The sequence below is a fragment of the Pseudonaja textilis genome, chromosome 6, assembly GCF_049901715.1.
Source record: "Pseudonaja textilis isolate UNSWEBS1 chromosome 6, rPseTex1.2, whole genome shotgun sequence".
Lineage (NCBI taxonomy): Eukaryota > Metazoa > Chordata > Lepidosauria > Squamata > Elapidae > Pseudonaja > Pseudonaja textilis.
In genome coordinates this window covers 48,642,784-48,663,946 of record NC_141995.1, presented here as the reverse complement: position 1 = coordinate 48,663,946, position 21,163 = coordinate 48,642,784, and the positions used below count along the sequence as shown (strand labels likewise).

At 44.6% G+C, this 21,163-nt stretch overlaps 1 protein-coding gene across 7 annotated transcripts in view; it reads left to right on the top strand.

Annotated features, from left to right (window-relative positions):
- LIMCH1 (LIM and calponin homology domains 1) overlaps positions 1–21,163 on the top strand; it is a 192,651-nt gene that overhangs the window by 81,915 nt on the left and 89,573 nt on the right. For all 7 annotated transcript variants that reach the window (XM_087936752.1, XM_087936754.1, XM_087936753.1 and 4 more), the window contains exon 4: positions 17,432–17,538. In XM_087936752.1, coding sequence (XP_087792878.1) covers positions 17,432–17,538 — 107 coding nt within the window. The remainder of the gene's footprint in view (positions 1–17,431; positions 17,539–21,163) is intronic.

The following is a 21,163-nucleotide window of genomic DNA, read 5'->3' as shown; positions in this document are numbered from 1 at the left end:
GTCATCCTACTGCACCACAGCGGGGTGTGTGTGTGTGTGTGTGCAGTTTTCACCCACCTCGGGCTTTCCTCGAGCCTCAGGGAAGGTGAAACACGGTCTCTCTTTGTTCCGGAGGTCCATTTCTGGCCTCCCAGAACTTCTGGAAGGCCTGTTTTTTGCCCTCCTCTGGGGTCCCGAGGCTTTTCTCAAGCCTCTGGGAAGTCCGTTTCCCCCTTCTATTTTGGCTTAGGATTTTTGTGTGGTTCCAAGAGCACCCTACTGGACAAAACGGGACATGGGGAGGACCACATGCGCCCCCCCCAAAGCACCTCGTTTTTGGCCTCCATGGTGCTGCAGGAGGTGTCTATCCCATCTCCCGCTTCACTCTTCCGGCCAAAAACAGGCCATGCCAAAATCCTGCGAGGCCCCCACATGGCCCTTTTTCTGCCTCCGTGGTCTGCTGCAATCTCCTGGCCAAAAATGAGCCACACAGAGGTGCCCCTCCAGGCCCCCACGTGGCCCAATTTTTGGCTTCTTTCTTCTCCCTGGCTCCAGCAGCACTCTGCTGGCCAAAGCAGGCTGAGGGGTCTGTGTGTGCTGTGTGGCCCCTGCACGGCCTGTTTTTGGTCTCCAGGGCCTCCTGCAACACCCTGGGCTTCCAGGGAGGGGCTGTTTTAGTTGGCAGAAGCCGCGTGGGCCAGTCCTTTGATAGTGCCAGGCTGGCCCCCTGGGCCAGATTTAAGTACTGTCAGAGTATATTCATGAACTGGAATAGAGCATGGTGTTGTGGTTAGCCGGCAGCAGGTGCGGACAGCTGAGGAGAGCGAGGACTCAGGTGAGGGGCCAGGACCATTAGGGAGTGAACTGCTGCTTCAGAGATTGTGGGGGCTGGCAGCAGCGAGTAAGGCTGCAAGGTAATGGCCCCCTCCTTCAAGAAGATAAAAGCCAGCTGTGAAGCAAACGTTCTTTGCAGAAAGCAAAGACATTTTGAAACTCAGCCTCCTGGACATTACAGTATCTTAAGTTGGTATTTGAAGACTCTTGTGTTGTGAAATATTTCTTATTTGTCATTCTTGGCAGCCTCGCACAGTTTTGGCGAAGCTTGTGCTTATCAAAGTTAATTAGTTTGCAGCAGCCTTTTAACTGGGCATTCGTAAAGACTCATTAAAAGGTTTCTGTTCTCTTTGGTTCATGTTTGTTTTATTGGAAAAGGGTTTGGGTCAGAACACATGGTCACAAGGTCAGCCAATGAATAGGCACCGCAACAAAATCAGCCAATGAGGACAGTTTGGAAACTGAAATTAGAAGTGTAGCCTACGCGGGAAACTGAAACTAAAAGTAGCCTAGGTGTGGTGCTATGTTAAGCTCTGCAGCTCTGCAGCTATGTTGAGCTCTGAGTCTGTCTGTCGAAAATGAAACTGCTTCTCTCCTGCTTCCTTGCTGAACTAAAGTGAAACTGATGTCTGTTTCTGTGCTGCTGTAAGTTACTGCTGAAGCTCTGCCCTTGTAACATGTCTATTTCTGTTTGAGTTTGCTCCATGGTGGAGAAATCTACAACTGGTATTGTAAAATTTACTTATTATGTTTATAAAGATGTTAAATGAAGCATCAGCCCTCTATGTTTATTTTTTCTGGCACTGAATTAATGCTGCAAAAACTCTGAATAAGTACCCCACAGGCCAGATGCATCCCGCGGGCCTTGAGTTTGACACCCCTGCTCTGGTGAATTGTCCTCCCTGTCAGGTAAAGTTCTCCTTCGTTCTAGGTTGTTTCTCTCCTTGCCTAGTTTGCATCTGTTGCTTTTAGTTTGGCCTTCAGATTTCCAGACTTTTATTTTTAGTCTTTGTTTTCTTAACAAATATGCTGTCGTATTCTTCCTTTTTGTTGGCCCTCCTAAATTGGAATTGTGGTCAACCCAGGGAATACAAAACCAGAACCAGAGCCATCCCCAGCATACCCTTGTGAAATATCTTGATAAATTAATGTTCCAAATAGACATCACTATTGCAGAGGACAAAAAAGCATATCAATATGTCTGCTGTTTGTGAATCGAACCTCCTTTTAGTTCAGGACATCTGCTTGAGAAAGATAAAAAGGAGAAGGCCGCGTTTATTATCTCCTTGTTCTTCTTTTATAATTGTCCAAATTCATCTTTGAACAGTGTCACGATTGTTCCCCAATAATAATAATAATGATATCTTATCTTTTCAGGTATGTTAGTACAAAGGCCGAGCCCGCTCTGTTTCTGAATCGTTTGCAATAGGCAAAGCTTTCTGCTTTTCTTTTTAATATCGGCAATAGCCAATTCTGTCCTCTCCATTGTGTTTCTGAAATGAAGAAGGCTGGAGATTTGACCTCTGGGTAGAAGAGACATAAGCTCAGGGTTGAGCTGCTGGGGGTTCGCAGGGGTTCAGGAGAGCCCCTAAGCTAAGATTCTGTGAACTTTGGAGAACCCCCAAATCCCACTCCTGGCTGGCCCCGCCCAATCCACCCCTCCCAGGAGTCCCCACATGGCCCATTTTGGATACAGGTAAGTGCAGGCTGTGTGCGGAGGCTCAGGGAGGGTGAAAAACGGGCCTCCCGGAAGTTTGGGAAGGCCGGAAATGGGCCCGTTTCCAGCTTTCACAGAGCCTCCGGAGCCCGGGGAGACCATTTTCGTCCTCCCGGAGGTTTGAGGAAAGCCTCAGGAGCCTGGGGAGGGCAAAAACACCCCCCTCCCCACCGTAGTGCAGGAGGCCGACTAGGCCACGCCCACCATGGTCACGCCCACCCAGCCACCGAGCAGAGAACCTGTTGCTAAAATTTTTGAAGCCCACCCCTGGATATGCTCCATTCCTTTCTGGGTCCTGAAACTAATTCTCAGACCAAGAAAAGTTTAATTCGGAGTGATGGAGATAGTTGAAAGATCCGGTGTCCCATACTTTTGTTTCTGATCTAAGAATTGTGTTTGGCAATTTTACACCATGCCTTCCATGAGTGAACGTATTGTAGCCAAGATGATGATGAGGATGATGATGAGGATGAGGATGAGGATGAGGATGATGAGGATGATGATGATTTAATCTTTGGTGAGATTCACAGCCTTTGGGGCTGGTTGGTAGCTCAACAGCTCGAGTCCTAACCAAGGATCTAGGAACTGTTCAGGTAGCGTCGGAGGATATAAGCTGTTCAAAGTAGGGTGGTTTTTTTGTAGAATCAGAGTATTCAAATTTGATAAATTCAGGATTTCCAAATAGCGAGGTAGCCCTTTCTTTTTTCAAAGTTGCTCAATTTCAATTTGTAAATCCCGATACTTTGTGATTTTTTTCTTGCTGCGTGTCTACAATTCGTGCATCACCAGGTATTGCAATATCAAGGAACCAACCCTTTTTCTTTTCAGCTATTGTTATGTCAGGCGTGTTGTGGGCCAAAGTGCTTGTCAGTCTGAATTCTGAAGTCCCACAAGAGGATGATGATGGTGGTGGTGGTGGTGATGATGATGATGATTAAATCTTTAATGAGATTCACAGCCTTTGGGGCTGGTTGGTAGCTCAACAGCTCGAGTCCTAACCACCTAGGAACTGTTCAGGTAACATCAGAGGATATAAGCTGTTCCAAGTAGAGTGGTTTTTTTTGTAGAATCGGGGTATTCAAGTCTGATAAATTCAGGATTTCCAAATAGCCAGGCAGCCCTTTAGGTATGGCTCCAAGGGCTCCTATTACAATGGGGATAACACACGATTCCTTTTTCCAAAGTCGCTGAACTTCAATTTATAAGTCCCAGAATAAAACTCACTTCACGATAGTCTTGCTTAGCGGCAGACATTTTGGGCCCAACGGCGGTGGTAAGCCGAGGACAAACCTGCTCCTTGGGAACAGAAAGAAGCCTTCCAAGATTGCCTCTCTATTTATGAACTACTGGTTTTCGGGGAGGCATCGGTCCGTCCTGGCTCTACTTGAAATGCCAGGAGCTTTTGGGAACCCTGAAGTCTTTTTTCTTTCTCCATTCTCTCTTCTTTTTCCACCTCGGTCTTTGCCAAGTGCTGATGGCATCATCATTATTGTTATTATTTCTTTTTTGAAAAGAAGTTGGGAATAAAAATAAATGCAAAAGAATTAGATGTGTTCCAAGAGACCCGGTGGTATCCGAGGAAAGGGATTTTAGATATTCTCCGTGCAAAGATAACATGAAGCCAAACAAAGTATTGAGAAAAGGAGAATGTCGGCAATCGAAAATAGAGTTGTGCATAACTTAAATCCTGTTGGAGTTTGGGCCAGCTTCCTTTTCATTCTGTTGCTTAGGAGTGAGCCATCAAGGAACAAATGATAAGGAGAGCCATCTTAAAGCTAAAAGAGTCTGGTCAGAAAATAAGCTCTGAGCAAAATCACTTCTCTGTCCCTTTAGCCTTATGATGAAGAAGAGCTTAGAAAATAATCTTGCAAAATTACATCGGTTAGAAAGGGCAGAATGTACTGCAGGCTTAACTCCCCAGCAGGAGAAAGAGAATTAACCATCTGTTTTTGTGCCCATCCATTCATGAGTTTTGTCAATGTTCAGGCTATTTGTCACCCCAAATTTCCATATACAAACCCATGGAGGACTGCTTTGTGGATAAAGAAATAATGTTTTATTTGTTCCTTGAAATAGATGAATGAGGACAGGCACCTAAATTTATATCAGGGGTTGCCAGCCTTTTGGACCTCAGGGACTACCAAACTCATAGCTTTAAATCCCGTGGACCACAAATATGAATTTTGACTGATGGTGGCCCTATAATCCCATAATCACAATCCCATTATCTCTTGCGGGTTGGAGTCTGGGCAACTGAATGGAGCTAGCAGAGTGTTTTTAATGGCCGGATGCCTTTCCTGTCTCCACTACAGAGTTTTGTTCAGCAGATATATTCTCAATGTACCCAGAGAGAGAAATATCTGCCTCTACTCTAGGATTGAACTCACAGACTACAAATTGTGGGGGAGAGCTTCACCTCTAGGTCACCGTACCACTCCAACGAAGGTCATAAGATACTTTTTTTTAAATGACCTTGTAACTTTGAACCATCACTAAATGAACTGTTGTAAGTCGAGTACTCCTGTACCTGTATTCCTAATGTTCCTTGTTTGTTCAGCCTAGCAGTTTCATTATATTTATTTCTTCTTGAACTTCCCTAATACAGAAGGAAGAAATGTTATCAAAACTGTAGCAAGAGCGAATAATAACTTGGTGAGAGTATAACTTTTCAAAAAATGATGGTTTTAGTACTCTCCGGACCTGATGGACTTCAGCTCCCAGAATTCCCACCTGGTGTAGAGTACTTAGGTGTATTTACCCTCTGTTACTTGTCTGTAGAGTATTACAAAATGGGAAAAGTTATAATTGAGCCTCTTTTATGCAGGTAGTTTTTGACTTATGAGCACAATCGAATCCCAGATTTATGTTGCTAACTGAGATACCTGTCACTTGAGTTTTGCCCCATTTTACAACCTTTCTTTCCACAGTTGTTAAGTGAACCATTGCAGTTGTTAGGTTAGGAACATAGTTGTTGAGTGAAACTCTTCAGGGCAAGAAGCAACCTAAAACTAAGGAGAAATTTCCTGACAGTTAGAACAATTAATCAGTGGAACAACTTGCCTCCAGAAGTTGTGAATGCTCCAACACTGGAAGTTTTTAAGAAGAGATTGGACAACCATTTGTCTGGGATGGTATAGGGTTTCCTGCCTAAGCAGGGGGTTGGGCTAGAAGACCTCCAGGATCCCTTCTAACTCTGTTATCTACATATATAAAAGCGAAATACCACTCATGCATCATTACAAAACCGTAAACTTGAAACTTGGCTTCTAGATACTCACTAAGAAAGGATTTTTCAAAATGACCATCAGAGCATTAGTATTTCCTATATTATTATTATTATTATTATTAACACGCTCTGATGCTAAGGAGTTCTACTCCCCCTCCCCACCTGGAAAGAAATATCTTCCAAATGCAAAACACAAGCAGAGGAGTTTCCGTTTCAGTTTCATAGCACCAAGCAGCTTTAGTACAGAACAGTTGAGCTAAGCCACGCCCAGGCTCCTTGCTGTCTCCTTCTTGCTCACACAGCAAATACTGTTTCAGTATCCAAACAGGACACTTAGCCAGATAAATACAGATGGATGCTGGTAGGGATGGGCAGAATTTTCCTTTTGCTTTCCTCCCCCCAAAAACTAAGCCCGTAGGGAAGCACGGGTATCGAGCTAGTCCTGCTCTATATTACTGACGGGAGAAAGGCTAGTGAAAATGTACGTAGGTACACAGAAGTAGCTACCAGTGAGTTGAGCAGCTGGGCCATTGTGCGATGGAACGCAGTAGAAGAACGGGGGTATCGTTGAAATTTTGACCAATGTGAAGTCAAAGGAAACATTTCTGCTCATTGCATTTTAACTCCCCTGTTCTGCAAATTATGTTTTTGTTCTTTTCCTGACTATTTGGCCTCGCCTCGTTCTTTCTTTGTGTGAGTCAATTACCATTTCTGCCACAAAGGACAAAAGGAAAAGGAAAACATTGAGTTACTTTTTTTGTGTGTGAATTTGGTAACTATACTCAGACAGTTCGCTCTGCAGAAAAAAAACAAAAACAAATTCACAGTTCAAATTAATCTCTACTTGGACAAAGAGTCATTCCCCAGTGCCATGAGTGAAGGGTGGGTGTATGTTTTCCCTTGTGTACTTTGAAACATTAATAATAAAAATAGACAAAATATACAGAATATATCTCAGCTTTACTCGGAACAGCTTACATCCGTGATGGCGAACCTATGGCACACGTGCCACAGGTGGCACGCAGAGCCATTTGTGTGGGCACGCAAGTCCCAGGCAACCTTACCTCACTGCACATGCGCGCATCTCCCAGCTGATTTTCGGGCCTTTTTCGGCCTCCCAGAGGCCTGAGGGAAGCCTCTGCAGCCTTTGGAGGCTGAAAAATAGGCCCGTTTCATCCCTTCCTGTATTTCCGGAAATACCAGAAGTGACAAAATGGGCCCATTTTTCGGCCTGCAGAGGCTGCAGAGGCTTCCCCCAAGCCTCTGGGAGGCCGAAAAAGGCCTCAAATGGGCCAAAAATTACATGCGCAGGGGTGTAGGGGTGCAAGCACATAATTTTTGGCACAGGAGCTCAAAAAGGTTAGCCACCACTGGCTTACATCCAGCGACAATACCATTAATATGATTCAACAACCACATTTGCCTATCCTGGGGATTTGAGAAAAGCTCGGTAGGGTGAACAAAAATCCCAATCCCCCCCTTTTTTTTAAAAAAAAAGAAAACATCCAGGCAACTGTGCAATCTGCCGTAATAATATTTAGTTAGAATATTGGGCAGAATTCAACATAAAGCATTTGTTTAGACAACAAAGCTTTTTTAGCCCAGCAATCTGGCTACAAAAGAAAGCTTATCCATGACAAGTAATAGACAGTTTAAGGATAAACAACTCATTGATGATTTATCCCAATCGTTTTGGCCCTTGAGCCTGCAGGAAGAGCTCAGTGAAGGAAAACATCTGATGGGAACTATAGTTACCGAAAATAATAATTAAAAATACTGTGCAGTGCGGTTCCAAGTCCTGCCTTTGTTCTTAAATGACTACTGATGAAATGGGTTATAAGATCAGCTTCTTCTCTGGCTAGTCCGAGGGTTAGTGTGTACAGGTATTCCTTGACTTATGAGCCTGAAATTTATGTTGCTAAGCGAGACATTGGTTAAATGACTTCTGCCTCATTTTACGAACTTTCGTGCCACAGTTCAGGGGTGGGATTCAGCTGGTTCGGACTGATTCAGACGAACCAGCTGTTCCAAAGATTAGTTGCCCCACCCCTGCCTTACTTTGTCTGCCTTTATTTCTGTACTTTGCAACTGAGCTGATTCGTGTGGCACAGCAGATTGGTGTGTGAATCAGCTGTTTTACTCACCAGATACCATGCCTCTATCAGAGTCTGAATCCAAGGAGAAAGATGAACAGCTGGCAGGGAGTGGGAGAATGGCTCCGTTGGCTGTGGAGGAGGCTGGGGAAGGGCAAAGTCTGGCTGGGCAGAGCAGGGAAAAAGTAGAACAAGGGAGAAGGAGTTCAGAGGAAGGCCAGGCCCACCCCCTCTTCATCCTAGGGCACGCAGGGAGGAACGGAGAAGGGAGCAACATGGGTTGTGTGACTTATGGGGGAGGAAAGGGCCCTGATTCCCTTCATTAACCACATCTGCAAATGAAAGTTTATAAGAACTGAATGCTGACAGCGGCAGCTGCTGGGAGCAAACGTGACTTTATCCTGTGTTGTCGTTGCTGATCTGTGTTCCTGGCGTCTTCCCAACAGTGTGAGTTTTGTCGTGTCTTCATGTCTGGAATTCTTGCTCCTGTCCTGCCAAACTAATTACCTCAGTTTGGCTTGATTGGACTTAAAGTTACAGTTTTTGTTGACCACGTTTTGGGCTTGATTCTCTTGCAGTCAAAGGCTGTTCCTGGGAGAGTTTTTCTCCAGTCCAGAAGGTAATCAGGACATTGGGAGCAAAGTTGGAGCTAATAAAGGGACTTCTGCTGATTATCTGACTGTGTGGCCTTGGTGCCAGGCCCCTTTGGGTCATCACACCTGGGCTGCAGTAGAAAGTAAGTTTTAGAGCTGTAAATGGGCGGTTTTCCAAACGCCGTGTGTGTGCGCCACTCACCAAACTGGTTGTTATACCGGTTGAATCCCATCCCTGCTACAGTTCAGTGAATCACTCCCGCTAAATTAGTAACAACAGTTGCTAAGTGAATTTGGCTTCTCCACTGACTTTGCTTGTCAGAAAAGGTCATAAAAGGGAATTATAGGACACCATCCTCCCCCACACACACCCCCGGGACAAGACAACCGTCATAAATATGAATCAATTCCTGAATATCTGAATTTTGGTTATGAGGATGCTGCGATCGAATCACAAAGTAAGCACTTGATTTTTCTGGACGATCACTTTAAGACTCTGTTTCTTACTAAGGGCTTGCTTTAGACATCCGAAATGGAAGATTTTGCATGGAGAGATTCCCGATCTGACTCTTAATAGCTCTTTAGCTGAGTTTCTAAGATAAAATCCGTATGGAATCCGGAATGTTTTTCCTTGAAAAGATAACACACAAAAAAACAAAAATCAGAGGTAATAGCCAAAACTTGCAATAATGCCTGAGCCACGGGGTAAGGCTTGTGTAAACAAAGCTGTTGTATAAAAATACTTTACAAGATCTAGATCGGGGAGTAAATCACCAATTCATCTGTATCTTTTATATATTGCACTGGAGTTATGCTTGTTGTTTTTTTTAAAGGGACATAGAAAGATTTATTCCTTGCAGTGTAGGCTTTAAAATAGCCGTTAGATTAAAGGCTTAACAGAAAATTGAGACATATTTTGGAAAGAATGCCATGGGAGAAGATTAGGCTGCTGTGTTATTGTGGGAAAATATAGTATTAAGACTGCAGGAAGCCCCACCCCTTTTAGATAGATAGTTAGATAGATGATACCGTGTTTCTCATATAATAAGGCTGGGTCTTGTTTTTTTTTGAGCCCCCCCCCAAAATGGCTAGGCCGTCTTTTCGGGGGGTGACTTAATTCCCCCCCCCCTTGCATCTTCGGGCAGGCAGGCGGCGACAGCTTGGATGTTGACCTCGGCATTGGTGGGGCACTTTGTATCAGGGTCAACGCAGGCAGCACCATATCCGGGTGTGCAACAAAAGTACTTCCTAACAGCAAGCCCCCCCCATTCCTACCCCATTTTGCATGTTTTAATATAGGCCTTAATTTGGGGGGAGGGGCTTAATTTCATTTCATGCCTATAAAACATGCTGGGACTTCCTATTGGGGGAGGCCGTATTATTGGAGAAACAGGGTAGATGATAGATAGATAGATAGATAGATAGATAGATAGATAGATAGATAGATAGATAGATAGATAGATTGATTAGTCTATGTTGTGTGTATACATAAGGTAAAGGTAAAGATTCCCCTTGCACATACGTGCTAGTTGTTTCCGGCTCTAGGGGGAGGTGCTCATCTCCGTTACAAAGCCGAAACACATCTCCGTGGTCATGTGGCCAGCAGGACTAAACGCCGAAGGCTCAAGGAACACTCTTACCTTCCCACCAAAGGGGTCCCTATTTTTCTACTTGCATTTTTACATGCTTTCGAACTGCTAGGTTGCCAGAAGCTGGGACAAAGAATGGGAACTCAGTCCGTGACACGCTAGGGATTTGTACCGCCGAACTGCCGACCTTTCTGATCGACAAGCTCCGTGTCTTAGCCACTTATCAGCTGCCTTCAGAGTCGGAGATCAGTGGGGCAGAAGAACAGTTGGAGCCTGTTCCCAGTGTGCGCATGCGCAGAGCTGCCAGAAGAAGGGAACAGTTAAGGAACCAGGGTCGACTCGGGAGTAAGGGTGGATGGTGAATGGCCCCTCCCAGAGGGAATAAAGAGGAGCAAAAGAGGGGTAGTGTTTGAAGGAGACAATTAGTTCGTTTAGTTAGTGTGAAGATCTGTTCCTGACTTCTTGCCAAGTATTGTCTGCTACAGTGTGGCATTTGGAAGATATTGGCCTGGCAACTCTCCCAGCCTGATAAAGGTCTGTAGTTGTGAAATCTCATGAAGGACTGTTGGCCAGAACTTTGCTGGAGAGGAATTCTTTTTAACCTAAATAAAAGGGGTTTTATCGGGATGAGGAGTCGGCTTCATGATCTTGGGAAGCCTAGGTCAGAACAGTCGGTAGGCTTTTGCCTTCCCAATCTAGGGTTGAAAGAGAAGAACTCGTCCAAAATCACTCAGCTGGATTGTCTGGTGTGTGTGTTTGTGTGTCTGCGAGACCCTGAAGCTGACCCAAAGATTTTGCTTCTCGTCTTTGTTTTCCATAACAGCAGGAAAACCTCAAAGCTGCGTGAATCCAAACCGTTGAGCTGTAATAGCATCCCCACCACCAAAATGCGACACTAGACTATTAAAGAGCTTTATGGAAATGTATCCTTTGGCACGGGAGAGAAGGGGTTGTTTAATTTGAAGGAAAGGAGGGAAGGAATGTGTTGCTCTTCCTCTGAGGAGGCCATGGACTTCAGCAGGGCATGAAGGCTCATGGCAGCACCGGCGGTTCAGTGGCTCGCTTCAGGGAGCAGCAACCGAGGAGCGCAGAGGCGTATTGGCTACCGCCGGCCCCTTGTTCTCCATTGGCAGCCCTAGCTGGGCTTTTCAGCTGCCACAGAACCCGTCGAGTATCAGCAGGGCCCGTTTCTTGCTCGGTGGTCATTGGGCCGTGAACCGTCTCTTCATCTCGGTGTTTATGCTGGCCGTTGGGAAGGACCTTGGAGGCCGCCTGCGGATGCTTCCTCTGGATGGGCTTGACGTGAAAGATAGCATAACCCTTTGTCGGACACCAGAGGAGAAGAGCAGAAAACTGGAACAGTAGGGGAAGAGAAGAACGATGGATGGGCTTGCGTGAAGAGCAGCCCCTCGTTTGACAAGAGATTTGGTATGACTCGCTTGCCAGCTGGCGAGCCAGTTAGCTCTTAAACGTTTCATGCATTTGTTTCATGTTGAAATGTGGGGTTCTTCCTGTAAATTTTCATCTGCAGCAATCAAACAGAGGGGAAGATAATGTCTGTGATCTAGAAATGGCATGGAAGGATTCCTTTGTCTTTTACATTTGCCTAGTTTGGTGCTGGTCTCAGGAAGGGAAAAAAAAATGCAGACATTTCTGTGCATAAACTATTCTTGCCGCCGTCAACGTATATAACAACGAAGTTCCACTTTTTCCCCTCAGGTCTTTTTCCATTAAGCCCCAAATGAAAGTCTCGGGTGTTCTCTTCATTTTAAGATTTAAGATTGATTTGATTTGTCAATCGCTTACAAGATAACAGGTATGAGTATAAACATAGTTATGAACACATGAAATGGATACATATAAGAAAAATAAAATAATCAATAGGACAAGGACGGTAGGCACGTTGGTGCGCTTATGCACGCCCCCTACAGACCTCTTAGGGAAGGAGTGAGGTCAATAGTAGACAGTTTAAGGTTAAAGTTTTTGGGGTTTGGGGAAGAAACCACAGAGTCAGGTAGAGTATTCCAGACATTGACCACTCTGTTGCTGAAGTCGTATTTCCTGCGATCAAGTTTGGTGCAGTTTACCTTGAGTTTGTATCTATTGTGTGCTCTTGTATTGTTGTGGTTGAAGCTGAAGTACTCATTGACTGGTAGGACATTGCAATGTATGATTTTATATACTATACTTAGATCGGACTGAAGGCGGCGTAGTTCTAGGTTTTCTAGGTCTAGAATTTCAAGTCTGGTGACATAAGATATTCTGCAATGAGTAGAGGAGTGGAGAACTCTTCGTGTGAAATCTTTCTGGACTTTCTCAACTGTGCTAATATCAGATACATAATGTGGGTTCCAGACTGATGAGCTGTATTCGAGCATTGGTCTAGCAAATGTTTTGTATGCTCTAGTTAGTAGTGTGATATTACCAGAGAAAAAGCTATGTAGGATTAGGTTAACAACTCTTAATGCTTTTTTGGCTATGTAGTTACGGTGGGCTTTATCACTAAGATCATTAGAGATCAGTACTCCAAGGTTCTTGACATAATTTTAAGAATTTTCTGTATTAAGCTATGTATTATCATTTAATGACACCCATAATCCCTTGCGGGGTGGAGTCTGGACAATTGAACGGAGCTAGCAGAGTGTTTTAATGGCTGGATGCCCTCCCTGTCACCAGTGCGGAGTTTTGTTCAGCTGATACATTCTCATTATGCCCAGAGAGAGAAATATGTGCCTCTGCCTAGGATCGAACTCACAGCTTTCTGATTGTGAGGCAAGAGCTCCACCTCTAGTCCATCGCACCACTCTAGATTTCCCTAGTTTCATCATCACCTTTTAAAGACCTCCCGTAATCCCTTGCGGGGTGAAGTCTTGGGCAACTCAATGGAGCTAGCAGAGTGTTTTAATGCCCAGATGCCCTTCCTGTCTCCAGTACGGCGGTTTGTTCAGCTGATATAGTCTCAGTGTGCCCAGAGAGAGAAATAGCTGCCTCTTCTTAGGATCGAACTCACAGCCTCCTGATTGTGAGGTGAGATCTCCACCTCTAGGCCACCGCACCCCTCTGTATCAAGCTATATATCCTACGCCAATATTTCTTTGCTTTAGCGCCCTTATCTTGGTTCTGTTGCGGTCTCCATCCCTCATAGCTTCGGTGCAGCAAGATAGCATTTGACATGTAACTCAGTGTTTTGAGTTTTGGAGGATCAAGGCTGTTGTCATAGTTCCCTGACACAGTATGCCTAACACCCTGTTGACGGGACAAAATAACCCTGGTTTTTCCCCCCGCCCCCAGCATCTCCTGTCGGTGGCATATGGAATGGAAGGGATCTTAACTCTCATCCAGTCCCTTTGTTTTTCCACCTCTTATTGTGTATATTTTTATTTAAGCACTTATGTAGAAGAACGACCTGCAGAGGCTGGAAGTTAGAGTCAAGTGAGAAATCAGCCCGGAATCGTTACATCCCAGTCTGCAGTCTGTGTCCATTCCCACTTGAATTCTGCTAACTCTTATCTGGTGTCCCAAAGGTGCTTTTTCAAGAGGCCACTGGACTTTCTGGTTTTTCTTGATCTCGTTTCGCTCCTCATCCAAGAAGCTTCTTCAGCTCTGACTGGATGGTGGGGAACGGAAGGATTTATATTCCTTGCAGACAGCTGGTCATTTGCATCCTTTTAGAGAGCCGTTGAGGCCGCTTGGAGGTTTGTCTGTGTCCTCAGGCTCGCCTGAGTGGTGCAAATGGGTGTGGAGCCTTCGTGGAACTGCTGAAAGCTCTACTGAAGTGACCTTGAGGACACAGATAAACCTCCAAGTGGCCACAACGACTCTCTAAAAGAATGCAAATGACCAGCTGTCTGCAAGAACTATGAATCCTTCCGTTCCCCGCCATCTAATCAGAGCTGAAGAAGCTTCTTGGATGAGGAGCGAAATGTCTTCAAAGAAAGCCCAGGAAGTCCAGGTGCCTCTTGAAAAAAGCATCTTTGGGACAACCATGACCTGGAACACTGAAAAACTCCACAGACTCTTTATCTAGTGCCAGTTTAGTGCTGTTAATTGACTAGATTCTTGTTCTATAGGTTTTAGCAATAAATCATCTTAACATGTGGATCTGATTCTTCGGGCCTGACAGCTTGTTTGCTGAGTGTACATCCCGGCCTTCCTCAAGGAAGCATAGTTCTCCGAGTCTTCTGGCCACCAACCCTTTTACACCGCATGGTGTAAATCACCCAGTGAATATTTGCGATGGGAAGCAAGCTGGAAGCTTATCTCCCCAGGGCTTAGTCCCCTTTCCTAGCCCTACTAAGTTTTCGGTGGAGGGACGTAACACCCCATGCATCTCTCTCGCTCTCTCCCCTTTTCCTTGGCACACAAAGGGACTGTGACCTCTGAAAAAGCTGTAAAACCACGTACATGTGTTCTTCTTTAAAATTCCTTGGCTGATTCTGCTCGCCTTTGATTTCAGTGGAACTAATGTCTTATTGGTTTTTTTTTTTTTTTTAAATAATAATAATAATAATACGGGTCGACAGAATTTAACAAGGAATCTTGTAATACTGAAATACAGAACACCATCATCATCATTAATATTATTATTATTAATCATCGCACAGTCAGTCAGAAGTTCAGACTGGTTTAGCATTTTGGTCTACCTATCGAGTCTTTACCAAGGACCTAGGATAGGCAAATCTGGATGTTTGACGATGTTACGGGTATCATTGCAGGATGGAAGATGTTCCAAGTAAAGCTGCCTTCTGCAATTGACCGATGGCAAATTTGTCAATGCCACTGATGGTGTTCAAGGGGTGTTCCAGTTGTTTTGGGACTGCACCCAAGGTGCCTATGACTATTGGTACTACCCTTGCTTGCCTTTGCCACAGTCATTCTATTTTTATTTGTAGGTCTTTGTATTGTGTGATCTTCTCCAGTTCTTTCTCTCCGCTTCTGCAGTCTCCAGGCACTGCCACATCCACTACTCAGACGGTTTTTTGTCTTTCTTATCGACAACAGTTAAGTCCTGGGTGTTATGTGGCAGGGGTGGCAGATTCTGAAGTCCCAGAGCAACTTAGCTTCTTCATTTTCTATGACTTTTTCTACTTTATGGTTCTCACTTGCAGGCAAATGATGTTTGTTGCAAATTTTCCAATGCACCATTGTTGCTATTTTGTCATGCTGAAAATCTGTGTGATTTTCTTGCAGGTCTTCTTCTTCTTCTTCTTCTTCTTCTTCTTCTTCTTCTTCTTCTTCTTCTTCTTCTTCTTCTTCTTCTTCTTCTTCCTCTTCCTCTTGATGTTGTTGTTGTTGTTGTTGTTATTATTATTATTATTATTATTATTATTATTATTATTCTATATTCATTAAACATGAAATTCAGTCAACTGAACATTCAAAAATGCATCACAAATACTAGTGACTGATGCTAAAGGTTGCTGCCAGCATCCCAAGTATCAACCAAGTACCTTCTTAAGTTGTATGATGTTCCGAGTAGCGCAATTTTTTTGCGGTTCTGCTGGGTGTTATTGCAGGAAGCTGCGATTTCTTAATGTGTTTTGTAAAATTTTTGGACATGGTACCAAGGGCCCCAATGACAATGGGTATCAGTGTGGTATGTTTCATCCATAATCATGTTGTTTCAATGGCCAAATTGCAACATTTCATGATTTTTTTCCACTTGTAGTAGTAGCAGTAGTAGTACTAGTAGTTATTTCTTCAATTCTTGGACTTTTAACTGTTTCCCTTAAAAAACAGAGACTATGCTTTCAGATGGAACATACCAGGTAGAAATCTTTGTCTTGCCATTAACGTGGGATTAATCTAAGTGTACCAAACAATTAAACACAAAGTTTTGCTAAGAGGCCCTTTCAAGATGTAAATACTTGAAGCCACAACTTAGAAGGTTCTTCTGTGGTATGTCTGTAGCCCCTTGTTTGGTTGGTGAAATCTTTCCTAATTTCTAGTTTAATGTGTCTAGTGTAATGAAGAGAAGGACTAGGGATGACATGAGAGCAGTCTTCCAATATTTGAAGAGCTGTCCCACAGAGAAGAGGGAGTCAAGCTATTCTCCAAACAGCACCAGAAGGCAGGACAAGAAGCAACTGATGGAAACTCATCAAGGAGAGAAACAGTTGTGGTATGCTATTGGTTCACACCGGTTCGGCCGAACCAGTAGCAAAAATTGCTACCGGTTTGGCTGAATTGGTAGTATAAAAAAACCCATCCAATGATCAGCTGAGAAGAGAGAAAAAAGCCTTGATCAGCTCATTGGCGCTGCAGGCCTCAGCTGGTGTGTGGAAAGCTGCGGGCGCGATCAGCTCTCGGATCCCACTGCTGGAGAGAAGCAATTGTCACGCCCCTGTCGGAGTCGGAGTCTGAGGAGGAAGGCGGACACCTGACACAGAATGGGAGTGTGGCTCCGTTGGCTGTGGAGGAGGCTGGGGAAGGGCAAAGGCCAGCTGAGCAGAGCAGGGGAGAGGTAGAACAAGGGAGAGGGAGTTCAGAGGAAGACCCAGGCCCACCCCCTCTTCATCCTAGGGCACCCAGGGAGGAATGGAGAAGGGAGCAACATAGGTTGCGTGGCTTACAGGGGAGGAAAGGGCCCTGATTTCCTTCATTTGCTGCAACTGAGAAGACAGTTGATAAAAAAGGCAGGCTGCATGCGGCAGGCTGCTGGGAGCAAACGTGACTTTATCCTGTGTTGTCGTGGCTTATCTGCATTCCTGGCACCTTCCCAACTGTGTGCGTTTTACCATGCTTTCAAGTCTGAAATTCTTGCTCCTGCTCTGCCAAACTAATTACTTCGGTTTGGTTTGTTTGGACTTTAAATGACAGTTTGTGTTGACCATGTTTTGGACTTGATTCTCTGCCGTCAAAGGCTGTTCCTGGGAGAGTTTTTCTCCAGCCTGAAGGTAACCTGGATATTGAGGGCAACATTGGAAATAATAAAGGGACTCTTATTGCTTATCTGACTGTGTTGCCTTTGTGCCAGGCCCCTTTGGGTCATCACAGCAACCTTCTTGGAACTGCTGAAAGAGGGGGTCAAAGAAGCCATCTACATTAAGATTGAACAGACAGGATCAGAATATGACACCACCTATCTCCTGTTTACAACACAATCCTCTCAGCAGTTCCAAGAAGGCTCCACACCCATTTGCACTATTCAGCTGACCCCGAGGGCACAGATAAACCTCCAAGTGGCCTCAACAACTCTCAGGAAGAGCGCTGCCAGGAGTACAAACCCTTTCTATTCTCCACCATTCAGTCAGAACTGAAGAAGCTTCTTGGATGAGAAGTGAAACGTCTTCAGGGACAAAAAAACAAACAAAACCAAAGCCCAGTTGCCTTTTGAAAAAATAAAAAAAAAGGACTTTGGGGGGAAAACTAAGTAAGTATCTTATTTGTTTTTCTTTCAGGACAACATTGCCTTGTTCTTGAGAGGTTGTAGGGAAGTGGGTCTGAAAGAATCTCAGCTGTTCGATCCAGGAGATCTGCAGGAGACCACAAGCCGAACAACGATCAAGTAAGTGAAAATAGAAGAGGGTAGGGTAGAATGGAATAGGAGTGGAGTGTGAAGTGGAGTGTGGAATGGAATGGAATGGAATGGAATAGAATAGAGGAATGGAATGGAATAGAATAGAGGAATGGAATGGAATCGAATAGAGGAATGGAATGGAGTGGAGTGGAGTGGAGTGGAATGGAATGGAATAGAATAGAGGAATGGAATGGAATGGAGTGGAGTGGAGTGGAATGGAATGGAATCGAATAGAGGAATGGAATGGAGTGGAGTGGAGTGGAGTGGAATGGAATGGAATAGAATAGAGGAATGGAATGGAATGGAATGGAATAGAATAGAGGAATGGAATGGAATCGAATAGAGGAATGGAATGGAATGGAATGGAATGGAATGGAGTGGAGTGGAGTGGAATAGAATAGAGGAATGGAATGGAGTGGAGTGGAGTGGAGTGGAATGGAATGGAATAGAATAGAGGAATGGAATGGAATGGAGTGGAGTGGAGTGGAATGGAATGGAATAGAATAGAGGAATGGAATGGAATGGAATGGAGTGGAGTGGAGTGGAGTGGAGTGGAATGGAATGGAATCGAATAGAGGAATGGAATGGAGTGGAGTGGAGTGGAATGGAATGGAATAGAATAGAGGAATGGAATGGAATGGAATGGAATAGAATAGAGGAATGGAATGGAATCGAATAGAGGAATGGAATGGAATGGAATGGAGTGGAGTGGAGTGGAATGGAATGGAATCGAATAGAGGAATGGAATGGAGTGGAGTGGAGTGGAGTGGAATGGAATGGAATAGAATAGAGGAATGGAATGGAATGGAGTGGAGTGGAGTGGAGTGGAGTGGAGTGGAATGGAATGGAATAGAATAGAGGAATGGAATGGAATGGAATGGAATGGAATGGAGTGGAGTGGAGGGAGTGGAGTAGAGATGAGATGAGATGAGATGAGATGAGATGAGATAAATAAAATAAAATAAAATACAAACAAATAATAAAATAATAATGAAATAATGAAATAAAATTAAATAAAATAAATAATAAAATAAATAAAATAAATAATAAAATAAATAAAATAAATAAAATAAATAATAAAATAAATAAATAAGATAAATAATAAAATAAAATAAATAATAAAATAAAATGGAATAACAGAGTTGGAAGGGATCTTGGAGGTTTTCTAGACCACCCCCCTTGCTCAGGCAGGAAACCCTACCCCTTTTCAGACAGATGGTGGTCCAATCTCTTCTTTAAAACTTCCAGTGTTGGAGCATTCACAACTCCTGGAGGCAATGAATCTACTTCAGTGTTTCTCAACCGTGGCACTTCGAAGATATTTTGGACTTCCGTCTCCCAGAGTTCTCCAGCCAAGCCATGAGTTGGACACCCCTGATGTAGAAGAACGAAAGAAGAAGGAAAAAGGGTTCTTCTTTTTCTGCATTCCAAGTTTGGAGGCAATGAAACATCCAAAGTGGCCGAGAGCCTTAATGCTTCCTTTGTTGTGATATCGCCCCAGCAACTGGTCCTGCTCACACAGCATTTGGAAGGGTGACCCCGCCCATCGTGGCAACCTCTGGATTTCACTCAATAGACATGCTATCCAGAAGGTCACGGTCTTTATTTATCTAAAGTTAGCTCACAGGCTCTCGATGAGTCAAGTGTAAGCTGAAAATCAAAGCAAATGGGCTGCGAGGAGAAGATACTCTGACATCCTTCCTAATCCCAGATCCTTCCTTGGCGAGCTGTGGTTTCCCACAAAACCTTATCCCAGCTGTTTCCTGGATGATGAGCTGTCAAAGAATAGTAGACTCCTGCTCAGGGCTGAGATTCCTGACTTTTGGCTCAAAAAGACACAAACACAAACACACACACACACAGACACACACAAAATTCTTGATTCTAGATTCAGTTGTGTGCTGAGTTTCACAACGTTCCAAATTTAAGAGGTAAAGGGAAAGGTGTTCTGACCCAGGCTTCCTAAACGGTCATTACGCACACGCTTATTTTAAAAACAAGAGTTATTTTATTGCAATGCTGGGAATTGCTTTCATTCCCAGCTGGGAATTAATCTCAGATAATTCCCTGAGATAAGCACCCACCTTTGAAGTGCTGCCAGAAACAGAAGTATCAAATGAACTAGAAAAGAAACCAACTGAAGTACAAAGAGCTTCAAGAATGAATCCGAACCGAACAAGCTACTTTGCTTCCTGCAAAGGTTTCTTCACCTTTGCCTGTCCTTTAAACCTTATGGGAGGGGCAGTCACCTCCCAGCCTTATTCCCAAATCACCCCTTTTGTCTCAGCTGTTCTTGCCTTCTAGCAGCTCTGCGTACACATGCACTGGGAACAGACTCCCCCTGTTCCTCTGCCTCGCTGCTGCCAGACTCCAGAGGCTCCGGAGTCAGCACCCCACTCCTAGATGGTCCTGGCCCCATCTCTGCATCAGATGCAGGACCCTTGTCCAAGTCCTCTCCAGGCTCCCTGATGGTCCCTGTTCCTCCCCACGGTCCAACTCCGCTGCCTTCTGCACCAGCTGCCGGCGAACCACAACAACACCCATGCTATTTGTTTCCGGCTCTAGGGGACAGTGCTCATCCCTGTTACAAAGCCAAATAGCCAGTGCTGTCCAAAGATGTCTCTGTCTTAAATGCCGAAGGCTCACGGAACACTGTTCCCTTCCCACCAAAGGGGTCCCTATTTTTCTACTTGCTTTTTTTTACGTGCTTTTGAACTGCTAGGTTGGCAGAAGCTGGGACAAGTCATGGGAGCTCACTCCATGATACGACGCTCGGGATTCGAACGTCCGAACCACCGACCTTTCTGATCGACAAGCACAGCATGTTAGCCACTGAGCCACCGGCGTCCTGAATATATTTAAGAGGTAGATTGTAGCAAATGTGCTTGGGGGATGACTTCCGACTCTGCTTTATGATGGAGCTTTTCCCGTGGACACAGAAGGAAAGGAAGTCTGCGGCCGTGGACAGAGCTGCCCAGTCTTTGCCACTGTGGCTTAGAAGAGGCATCACAAAATATCCACATATACTATCCTTCGCATCTCCCTAAAACAACTGAATGATGGCTGAGGGACATAATGGTTCTCCAACTCTAGCTAGCTATTGCAGTTAGAAGAATTTATTCTCTGAGAAGGGAGAATGTGTGTAGCTCAGGGTTGAAAGGAAGGTGTGTGTGAGGTCCTTGGTGCTCTCTGAGCTTGGTGGGGGATTTCTTGCAGACATTTTATTACTCAGCTAGGTAGCATAATCAGTGTTAGAAGGGCGTGGGATTTGTGGAGAGGAGGAGGAGGAGGAGAAGGAGGAGGAGGAGGAGGACTAGGACTGAGGTCCTTGGTGTTCTCTGAGCTTGGTGGTTTTCTTGCAGACCTTTTATTATCCAACTAGGTAACATCATCAGTGCTAGAGAGCAAACCTCACTCCCTTTTAACACTGATGTTGCCTAGTTGGGCAGTGAAATGTCTGCAAGAAAACAACCCAGCTCAGAGAGCCCCCAAGGACCCCCATCATATTTATTTTCTCTTTTACCCGCCTTGCCTCCCTTTGATTTTGCATGGAGGAAAAATATGTAATTCGTCGGTAACTCAAATATTAGCAGCGTGGGGGCTCCGAGCAGCA